Source organism: Gekko japonicus, unplaced genomic scaffold, assembly GCF_001447785.1.
Source record: "Gekko japonicus isolate JY-2015 unplaced genomic scaffold, Gekko_japonicus_V1.1 scaffold471, whole genome shotgun sequence".
NCBI lineage: Eukaryota > Metazoa > Chordata > Lepidosauria > Squamata > Gekkonidae > Gekko > Gekko japonicus.
In genome coordinates this window covers 781,881-793,884 of record NW_015161418.1, presented here as the reverse complement: position 1 = coordinate 793,884, position 12,004 = coordinate 781,881, and the positions used below count along the sequence as shown (strand labels likewise).

The following is a 12,004-nucleotide window of genomic DNA, read 5'->3' as shown; positions in this document are numbered from 1 at the left end:
TTTATAGTATTATACCTTGCTGAAGTCACTTCCAAGCTCAAACCTCATCCTGCCAAGGTTCCACCCTAAAATCTCCAGGAAATTCCCAACATGGAGCCGGCAACCCTAAAAGGAACTGATATCTGTATTTGGGCAATGTGTTGTGATTCCTGGAGAGCAGCTGCTGCCACTGCTGGGGGGGGGAGTAGTCAGGAGGCTGTGAGAATGACAGGGGCAGAAAGAGTGATGGGGTGGGGCAGACAGGAAGTGACAGGCATGGAGGGGAGAGAAAGAGAGCAAGAAAAGGGGTGGCAAGAAGGAGAAAGAGTTTGAGAGAAGTAGGAGGAGGGGGGAAGAAGCAGATGTGGAGGGAATGGGATAGCCACTCCCACAAGTTTCTTGCAGGTCCCCACTTTTTAATTCTTTTTTTTTTTTTTTGCAGTTTAAATTTTATTGTTTTAGATAAAAGAGTATACATATCCACAGTCCATCAGCTTATTTACAGATCAGAGTCGTACATATCCAGTTATTAAACTTAACCATTGGTAATATAACGGCCAGTATTACTAATATGTAGCATATCTTTTTCTAGTTACATTTCTGTCTGGAGTTCTATCCAATTATATATCTTATCCCATCTCTTTTTGTGTACCTTCTCATCTTTATTTTGTAACTTTAAACTTAGATCGTCCATTCTGGCTAGCTCCAACACTTTATTTACCAAATCTACTTTAGTAGGTAAGCTTTCAGATTTCCAGTTTTGAGCTATTAACAGTCTGGCTGCTGTTATAATATAGCTGATTATATATGCATCCTGTTGTTTGTAACCTTTTGGAATCATGTTTAACAGGTATATTTCTGGTTTTAGTGCTACGTTAATTCCTAAACTCTCTTGAAGGACTTTCCTGACCATTCTCCAGAATCTTTGAGCTTTATTACACTCCCACCACATATGGTAAAACGTTCCTTTGCAACTTTTACATTTCCAGCATTTATCGGAATACCCCCTATAGCATTTGGCCAGTTTAACGGGTGCCCAGTGCCATCTATGGAACATCTTATATACGTTTTCTTTATACGCGACCGCTTTCATATACTTAACAGTTTTCCACATAGCTGCCCACTGTTCTTCCTCGATTTCCCCTATATCTTTCACCCAGGTGTTCATTACATTTTTAACTTCTTCATCCTTCATGAATTCCCTTATATGTAAGTTATACAGTTTCTGGATCAATTTATCGTTTGAGGACAGCCATATTTTATCTAATTCATTGTTTTGATCCTCAAATCCTCTTATAGTGTCTTTCTTAAATCTATCTCTTAATGTTATTTGCTCCCACCATGATAGATTATTTTCCTTTCTCAATTTTTCTTCTGTTTTTAATTCATTTTTTTTATTTAATAATGTTTGATAGCTTTTCTTTAAATTCATTGTTATCGCTGAGGGAATAATAAATGCTTCCAATGGAGCGACCCATCTTGGGGTTTTCTTATACCATATTTCTTTAATTTTTACCCATACTTTATTTAACGAGCCTCTTAATATGTGTCTACCAAAATTTGAGTGGATCTTATCTTTCCCGTACCATATATACGCGTGCCACCCCATACTGAGATCATGTCCTTCTAATGCTAGGAGTCTTGTGTTTTCGAGTTTTACCCAGTCCTTTATCCATACTAGGGCGGCCGCTTGGTAATATATATACCAGTTGGGGACACTCAATCCTCCTCTTTCTTTAATATCTTGGAGCACCTTCCATTTTATTCTGGCTTTCTTATGCTGCCATATAAATTGTCTAGTGGCTTTATTAAGATCTTCAAAAAAGTTTTGTTTTTTTAACACAGGTATATTTTGTGCCAGATACAAAAATCTAGGTAACACATTCATCTTAACCAACGCGACCCTACCCATAAAGGATAATGGAATAGCATTCCATTTCTGCAAATCCAATCTAATATCTTTCAGGAGTTTCGTATAATTCCCTTCAATTAGTGAGTTATTTTTGTTTGTCATGTGAATTCCCAGATATTTAACTTTTTTAACTATTTCCATCTTGGTGCGCTCTAGAATGTACCCTATCGTGTTCGGAGTGCAATTCTTTACCAGTATTTTAGATTTTTTATAGTTGATTTTTAATCCCGCAACCTGTCCGTGGTGATGTATAGTTCTCATCAGATCATCTACCGATTCTTTGGGATTTTCTAAAATGAATGCCAGGTCGTCTGCAAATGCCTGTAATTTAAATTCTTCTCCTTTCACTTTCAAGCCTTTTATTAGCTTGTTGTTTCTTATGTCTTCATTAAGTGATTCTATTGCAAATACGAAGAGAAGCGGGGATAACGGACAACCCTGCCTAGTTCCTTTCTGAATCTCTATAGTTTCCGTCAAATCTCCGTTTACTATTACTTTAGCATATTGTTGCTTATATATAGCTCTTATTGTATTACAAAATTCTTGGCCTGGATCTGCTGCTTGTAATTTTTGTAATAGAAAGTCCCATGACAGGTTGTCGAACGCTTTTTCTGCGTCTAGAAATATTAACATTAACTCCTTTTCTGGATGTTCTTCGTAGTATTCTAGTGTATCTATTATAATCCTTATATTATTTCTCATTTGCCTTTTGGGTAGAAAACCGGTTTGGTCTTGATGTATCATATTTATCAAAACTTTTTTTAGTCTGCCTGCCAGTATTGAGGCGAATATTTTATAGTCCGCGTTGAGGAGGGATATGGGTCTGTAGTTTTTAATGTCACTCTTGTCAGCATTTGGTTTTGGGATTAATGTTATCAGGGCGAGGTTCCAAGATTCTGGTACTATAGAGTTTAAACTTATTTTCTGACAAAGTTCTTTAAAGGGTGTCCATAGCTGTTCTTCAAAGGTCTGGTAAAATTCCACCGGTATTCCATCTGGACCTGGAGTTTTTTTCTTTTTTTGTTTTCTAATTGCCTCCACAATTTCACATGGAGTTATAGGATCACTCAGTATTTTTCTCTGATGTATATTAAATTTTATTGTTCTGCTTCTGATATATTCTGCAATTCCAGTTCCATTTAATGTGTTTTGTTGATAAAGTTCCTTATAGAATTTTTCCACTATCTTCTTTAATTCTTGTATGTTAAACTTTTCTTCATTATTTTCGTTTCTTAACTTAATTATCGTGCGTTTCTCTCTTTCTTTCTTGATTTTATAGGCCAACCATCTGTTAGGTTTGTTTAAATTTTCAAAGTAATATTGTTTAGTATATTCTATTTTTTTCTCAATTTCATAGTTTAGTAAGTTGTTTAAGTTATGATGTAAAAGATTTAGTTTAATCTTTGCACTTCCCTCTCCTTTGGCGTTCTTTACTGTGTTTTCTTGTTGTTTAATATGTTGGGTTAACTGTACATATTTCTCTTTCTTCTGTTTACATTTCCACGCATTGTAGCTAATAAATCGCCCTCTTATATACGCCTTAAATGCGTCCCAAATTATTTCTAACGAAGTTTCAGTAGATAAATTTAGTTGGAAAAATTCTATAATTTCTTTTTTGCAACTTTTTACAATTCTAAATGACCAAATTAAACCACATACAACCAGATGCTTACCGCAAATTCGTCCTGCCACTGATGCTCTTTCTGAAATCTCTCCGCTGCGTCTACAAGGTGCTAAAGAAAACAAAAAGGGAGGAGAGATTTAGTTTTCAATATATTTTTAAAAGCAACATAACCTTGCAAACAGTGATCGTGTAAGTCACTTTGGCTTTCTCTAGCCTGCCCAAAAAGGCGGGAGAACAGAGGGTTACAACTCCCCTACTTCTCCTGCCACACTGTTCTCCTACTTGATAAAGGAATTTTGGAGGCGGCGCTAGCAAAAGAAAAGAAAATTGGATTAAAATAATAACAGAAGAAACTGTAAAATGTAGTTAAGCTCTGAGTACGATTACAGTAAAGATCTATCCATGGTGTTATATCTGTGATGACCTGTTCATGTGGACAAGGGAACTCTTGACATTATTATCAGTATACAAGTGATGCACTTGCAAGTGTGATAGAGTACATTGCACAAACACCACTGGTACCATTTAATCTTGATGACACTGTTGTTATACAATAAAAAGTGTTGTTCTAATGCTACCTTACAACTACCTTTCAGTACTCCCGAGGCCCTGTTTATCCTAATAGTTGCCCCATTACTATCGCACATGGAATTCCTTAGGCAGAATGTGTCATCCCAAATCAGGATGCACCCAATGACTCCATGTGCACAGGTAGCCACATACTACTCTTGGGCAACTAATGGCAACAGACAACCTCTCAGAAGCATGGACCAGGGAGACTGTGGCATTTGTTTCCACAGAACAAGAGTGTCAAGCTAGAAAGAATGGTCTTCTTGAACCAAGTACAAAGTCTTGCCTTGGACTGAGCAGATGTCTAACAGAGCAATCCTAAAGAAAGTTACTCTGTTTAAAGCCCTTTGACTTCAATGGACTTAGAAGGATGTAATAACTGCTTAGGATGGCAACGAAAGTCTCACTTCCACCTGAAAGGAGGAGGAACACCCATCCCCTTCCTGGTGTTTATATGTTTCCATGGATGGAGAGCAGCCTTTGTTGGTAATGATGCTTTGCATTCTTCACTGTCTTCTTAACTAATAAAATGGAGCTGCACCCTCTCTCTTGTGGTCTGAATTACTGTCCCACCTACGCAGCCTAGCCAAACCTGAAACAAATGTAAATCTTGGATGCAATCCATTCTACCACATCATTCTGCAGCAAACTAGACCGGGTTCTAGTTTATAAAACAATATAGATGTGGTATACAAACCAAGAGTAATTGGCCAGTGTGGTCAGGAGTGTTAGCCAGCAAATCCCATCACAGCCACAAACCCGAGCCTTAGGCAGGCTATGATCTCTGAGCCTCTGCAGTTTGAGGATAATACTATCCTACATAATAGGGGCATTATCAGGATCACTGAGATTGTGGATAGCTCTTGGAACATGGTAAAGCAATATATAAATGCCATTATTGCCTTTGCATCAAAATACATAATAGTTATGCATATCATTACATGCCATCCTTTTTGTATGCAAACATAGCTAATAACCATGATCTACTCTTCCTTGAGAAACATAACATTTAATGAGGCAGCCGTCACAAACGCAGAAACAACTGCCCTTGTAAAATGCCCTGGGTTCCCTCAAGCCAGTTCTGATCCACACAGGCAGTAGGGCAAGGAAGGAATTCTGTTTGTGTTTCTCATTGAGGGTCTAAACCCTTTTCCCATAAAAAAATCCATCATGGAATGGAAAGAGGGGGGAATAGAAACATGTAAGTCAGTATATGTACTTTGTGCACCCTCTGAGCTTCCATGTCAATTTTACAGAAATATAAAAAGATCACCCTGACCAACAAGTTGTTGCATCAGTCTGTAAACCAGCCATGCATTGACACTAGGGGTGTATACACCAAAAATCGGTATTTTGGGGTGTACTGAACCTGAAAAATATTAGTATTTCCCAATATTCCTGAATCCCAATATAGGTATGATATTGGGATCTGGGAAATAATCAGGATTGAGAATTTTTCAGGTTGGCATTTAAATACGTTCTGCAGGCCCACAACATGAGTGAACCATGGCTTGCAAAACACATTTGAAGTTTTATTTATTTATATTTATTCATTTAACTTTTACCCCACCCTCCCCATCCAAACCAGGCTCAAGGCGGCTCACATAAAACCAATAAAACAATATACATTTCAATATAAAATAATAAACAAAGTTGTGTGCAGATTGGCTGGGGAGGACATCATAGGGTCCAATGTGCAAAAGGCCCCCCTGCAAGCTAGAGGCATCAAACTGGCAGTGGGCCGCCCTGGGGTGTCCCTCTACCTGCCCTCCAAGTTGTGTGCAGATTAACTTGGGTGGGAGAAGATCCTAGGATCCATGTGCAAAAGGGGAAGGAGTTTGTTGAACACCCCCCCCCCCCGCAAGCTAGAAGCATCAAACTGGCAGCAGACCTCCTCAAATGCCTCTCTATTTACCCTCCAGGTTGTGCAGGGGAGATCCTAGGTTCCATGTGCAAATGTCCCCCTGCAAGCTAGGGGTGTCAAATGCCCCCCTGCAAGCTAGGGGTATCAAACTGACAGCAGATTGAAAAAGGCATTTAAAGGGACAGTCCCTTCAAACACATTTTGCAAGACGAGGGATTAATGAACCTGGAAGGCTTCTGAGTGCAAAACACATTTAAAAGAATGGTCCCTTTAAACGCATTAGGCTTCTAGGTTTAAACCAAGGGCCAGGAGAAGCTGGCCCCAGAATCTCCATGTGGTGGGAGGTCTCTCCACTCCGCATGGAGACCTGGCTGGGAGGCTTCTCCTGCCCCACAGTTTAAACCACAGGACAGGAGAAGCTGCAATTTGGTATTACTGTGTCAACCCAAATAAAAGCCAAATAATATCAAGTTTTATCAGGATTCTCTATATCAGTAGCTTAGAAAGCACCGAATGCACACTGGCCCCTGCATCCCAAATGTAGGTTATTAAACTGAAAAGGTTTTGATGTGCTGCCATCACAAGGAAAGAAACATAGGGGAACTTTATCTGATCTCGAAAGATCAGCTCCCAAGAAGTCTTATTTATCTTCAAGCCATCTATTTTCCCCCTTTTCTCCCCCCCCCATCACATCTCTATCTATTCCTGACCAGCAATGAATTTTGTCCACTAATATGAGAATCTTTTAAAAGAACACAAAAAAACCAGGTATTCAGTACAACAGTATTCCGTACCATAAGATCACCCTTTTGTGCATTCACAATTAACTCTTCCTTCATGTAGTTCATCTTCAAATATATGATCTGAGCTGCCCTGAACAGTTCAGGCTAATGTATTACAATACATTGTAATACAAACACAGACAATCATTAGACATCAATAATCTGCAAGACTAAAATCTAAGAAACAAAAACTGTATTCTAAGGAACCTGATGTACAAATAATTCAGATATAAACTACAAGAAAAGAAAAGCTGGACTGAAACAACACAGTAAAACGCAAACATGAAAAGTATTAAATCCAAACCCCAATCCACAATTACTATTTGGTATATATTTATGTGTACAACAGTCTATTTTAAAGTCCAGTCTTTCTCTCTTCTTTTTCTTTAAGACAGACATTCTAAGGGCCAAAACTAGGTATTGACATGTTTATGGGTCTGACTGTGGAAGCCAAAACTATTTTAAAGCTGAAGTTGGCCATTTAAAAATGGTGCAAGGGTCTGATCCTGATTGGGCCCATAGTAGCAGGACAAGGTGCCCTTCCCCCACACACACACAAACCTTTTCAAGTACCAAAACAGCCCCCCATGAATCCAAACTCATGGACACTGTAAAGTCTAAATCCAGATGGGCAGCAATGGCTGCAGGCACACGGGCAGGAAAATGCGGGGGGGGGGGGGGGGGGGCTGTTTGCCCCGGGGCTAAAAAATGCACGGTTGCGCGAGCAGACCTACTGTGGAGGTCCTGTTGAGGTCCTGTGGTAGGGGGGAGGTGACGATCACTCCACAGTCCTGCGGTGCGGCAAAGAAGCGGGGCGTGTGGCAAACGGGGATGGTTTTTTAAAAAAAACTCAAATATGTGCATGCTCCCTTGGGTGCTTGTACGCATCCGTGGAGACTTTGGGAAAAAAACCTTTTTGTGAGGGGACATGGGCAGGCGCAGGAACTACCACCGGAAACACAATCAGACACCCGCCCTTGCCCCGCGGTTTCAGGAAACTAGTACCTCCGAGGTACTAGTTTTTTACTGCGCATCTTCTGCGGGAAGCCTCGGGTTCGCCACAGGAGCTCGACGCTTCCCAGATGTGGCGGTGAGATCGCGCCCGGAAAATCCGCCTATCTTCCGTCCCTCTAGCGTGCCTAATGCTCCGTGTGACCGCAGCCAATGTTGGTTCTGAAGCAGTAGAACCAAGTTTGAGTCCAGTGGTATATGGCAGCAAAGTTGGCATTTGGATTTGCCGCAAGCTCTGGTCACAGTGTCCATCTTCATATTAGATGCTGCACTATTGTTGTTTGAAATTGAAACCCAGAAGATGGCCACTTTGGAATGTGGACTCTATAGCACTGCACCCCACTGAAGTCTCTCCCCTCCCCAAATCTCTCTGCCTCTTGGTTTCACTTTTAAATGGCAGCCAGCCTTTTCCTAATAAGGGCATAGAGAGACCAGAGTGTTCTCCAGGAGAAAGGAGGACAGAGGCAGCAGGCTTTTTTTTTTTTTTAGAACACAATTTTATTTTTCATGAAAATATTGACATGTCATCAGTTCCATTAATGTTTCAATTTTTATCCCCAATATCCCCACTTTACTCTCCCCCTCCCCGTGGCTTCCCGCAATGCTTCCCCCCTCGTCACTCCAGTACACCTTAAGATAACATCATATTCTAGTTTCAATATTGTTCTGAATATAATAGATTGTGCTTTACATCCCAGTTCTTTTCTAGGTAAATTTTAAAGTCTCTCCATTCCTCATAGAATTCCTGATCTTCTTTGTTATTCAATTTTTTCGTAATTTTGTCCATCTCAGCCATAAAAAAAGTTTTTTGTATCCATTCTTCTAACTCTGGAATTCTTTCTTGTTTCCAACATTGTGCATAGAGTATGAGCAGGCTTTTTTGATTGACTGCAAGCTGCGGCCGCTAGGATTATATACAGTTGTGAGGTATTCCGGTCCTGAAAGATGTGGGGTGGGATTTTACCTTTTCCTCTCCTCCCAATACCTGCCCAGCAGTGCCAAATTTTCCCTTGCAGTCTGCACTCCCCATTGCTGCTGCTCTCCAAACTTTATCCCCTGTCTAACCAAGTCTACCTCAAAGCCCTGCTGTTGCTGCTCACCTGCCCAGCAGCTTTTCTCTCCTCAAGCCACCAAATGCCCTTCCCTTGTCAGTTTGTCACTTTCTCATGCTACTGTTCTTCAAGCTCAGTGGCGGCAATGCTGTATGTGTTACTGTTTGGAATCTTTCCTATCAATTCTCCCATTGACTGAAATGGTGAACACAAATGCATTTCAATGCTTCAAAAATTTGGAGACCCTCTATTCTATCTGTCTGAAATCTGAGACTGAGTATGCCCTAGGGGAGTACTACAATCCCCTGAGGCTTGTCCAGTTTACATGGAAAACCATGAAGGTACAGATTCATGGGAGAGAGGAATGTCTTCCATTGAAACCAATGGGAAGAAATAATGAAATAGAAAAATGAAAAGGAGACAACAAAAATGAAAGGAACAATAATAATAAAAAAATCAACCTTCCAGAATAACAAGAACAAAAGAAACAAAGCAAACACCCATGTGTAAGTCTAGCTGTGATTGTGTATCTGCATGTACCAGGCTCCATGAAGAAGATATAAGGAAGGGGCAGACTAGCAAGGTAGGGTTGCCAGGTCCTTCCAAGTCCCCAGTGGGGGACTTTGGTGGGCATTACTGGAGGGGGCAGGGACATCCCCAACATGATGACGTCACACAGAAGTGACATCATCACGTTGGGAACCGGTGCCCCCCGCTTCTTCCCAAAAGCATTTAAAGAGTCCCTGAATTTAATTACATTAAATCTTAGCATGCAGAAACTTATACCATGGGCTAACTAAATACCTGATATGGAGTTCCTGCTACAAAAAGAGCCCTGTAGTTTGCAAAATATAGAATTGAATTGTGGAAGGTGCGATTGAAGGGAAACTCAGTACTCAGCACTGGAGCATTAAAGTGTATTGGAGAGCAATTAATTTTTTTTTCTAATACTGTAAAAACACTGTGTTCCCATTACATGCATGAAGAAAACATTTTACAGAACAAAGCATTGTTAAAATAATACCACATTTCCTAGAATTCCATGGTGCATGAGGTTATATCCACCAAATTCACTCAAGGTACCCAGCATGTAACCAGCTACATTCACAGTGTAATCCTGAAGATAATTACACCCTTCTACGTCCTTTGACTACAACACACTGAGAACGGTCTGACTCTGCTTAAGGCAGCACTGTGAGGTCTCAGCAAGTCTTAAATGTGTATTTGGAATAAGGCTCAGTCATCCACATATTGTCACCATCTCACTCCAAATTCTGTGATGATCTCTCCCAGCAGCTTCATGCAGAAGTTTTGTGGGGAGAAATTAAATCAACGTGTGTTAACCAGCCTGGAATAATCACAATCAGGGTAGCCAAATGTAAGGTTTCCCACACTTCTTCTGTGTGTGTTTATAGGGGAGATGAGCAGCTATTGGAACAGAACAAGGGCTGTGATTTACAGCTATAGCATCCATAACACCTGGGAGCAAGTCTTCATGTGTGCATAGTATTTCACTTAAACTGAGCCTCTGACTCATGAAACCAGGTCATGCGCACACACTCACATACACACACACATTCACCCAAGTATTTTCACCAATTTTCAGGGAATTTAAATAAGCCAACCCACTAAACCATAAAATTATACAACCAGTGTTAGCTCTTTTTTCTGTTAATACATCCGGTTGTAAATATTTATAAGCTATCAGCCAAACGTCTCTCTGGCACACAACAAAAGCTGAAAATACCTCAGGAATAGTGCTGACACAGACTTTTCAAACATTTCTTTGTAATATTTTATGCAATTCCATGCATTAATTCTCCTTGACATTTCATCACATTCCCATATATGATTTTCTCCTAGGGGTATTTGACTCAGAAAAATCTCCAGACGTCAGTAATGACAAGGGAAATGTATATATCAGCTCCATTTCCAGTACAAAGATCAGATCAAGCACCATTTATTTCTCTCACTGAAAAAAAAATCTAAGGTCCCAGTCACACGGGCCATAAAATGCGGAGGGGGGGGAAGCGTGGCAGTTTGGCCCGGAGCAAAATAACACGCGGCCGCCCGATCACACGTCCCGTCGAGGTCCCGTGGGTAGGGGCGAGGTGGCGATCACACGACGATCCTGCAGCATGGCAAAGAAGCGGCGCGGCGCGATCTCACTAACAGCATGCGCGATTCTGCGGAGCAACGGAACTTTCACTTTCCTCTTCGTGCGCATGCACCGTTGGGTGCTTGTGCGCATCCTGTGGAGACTTGGGGGGGGAACCAGTTTGCGACAGGACATGGGCAGGCGCCGGATGCCACGGACTACCACCGGAAACGTGATCAGACCCAGCCCTTGCCCCGCGGTTTCCGGAAACTAGTACCTCGGAGGTACTAGTTTTTAACTCCGCATCTTCAGCAGGAAGCCTCGGGTTCGCCATGGGAGCGCTACGCTTCCCAGAAGTTGCGGTGTGATCGCGCCCGGAAAATCCACCTATCATCCGTTTCAGTAGCGTGGCTAATGCTCCATGTGACCGCAGCCTAAGTTCAGTTTAAAAATAAAATGAGGTGCAAGCTGTAGAAACTTGTTTTAACTGCACTTTGCAAAGTACCTAACAGTGCAGTCCTATGCAGAGTTACGCCAGTCTCAGTTCACTGAAACCAATAGGTTTAGCTTGGAGTAACTCTGCACAGGATTGTACTGCAAGAGAGGCAAACATATATATGCTAAACCAAGGGTGTCCAAACTTTTAAATCCAAGAGCCACAACGAGATACAGAAATGATTGCTGAAAGCTGAAAGTCTGAGAAGGCAGGGATGAAGCAATTAAAGAGACTGATTGGGAATGGGTATGAACTGGGAAATGTGGTTTGGTTTGTGGTTCATGGTAGAACCAGGTTTGTTCACAAACCAAACCACTTTGTGGCCTTGAAAACCCCACAGATAGGGGATTCAACAGGGTTTCAGGGTTTGCAGAAAGCATGAAAAACAGCTGAGAGACAGGGAGCAGCTCCCTGCCACTCAACTGTTTCAGGCTGTCTTGTCCAGTTTAAAGGGACTGCACAGACAGCCTGAAAAACAGCTGGGTGGCAGGCAGTCTTCTGCAGCTTTTCTGGGGAACAGAAAGCAGGGGTTTAAAAGGACTTGGATTCCCTTTGAACCCCTTATTTCTGCTCCATCCACAAACTGCCACAAACTGCTTTAAAAGTCTGTGGAAGT

General features: G+C 41.3%; 1 protein-coding gene across 1 annotated transcript in view; it reads right to left on the bottom strand.

The window, feature by feature from the left end:
- Window positions 1-12,004, bottom strand: part of CACNA2D1 (calcium channel, voltage-dependent, alpha 2/delta subunit 1) — a gene marked incomplete at its 3' end in the record, with an annotated part of 640,713 nt that overhangs the window by 300,733 nt on the left and 327,976 nt on the right. Inside the window, exon 4 of the mRNA XM_015428057.1 lies at window positions 3,565-3,624. Coding sequence (XP_015283543.1) covers window positions 3,565-3,624 — 60 coding nt within the window. The remainder of the gene's footprint in view (window positions 1-3,564; window positions 3,625-12,004) is intronic.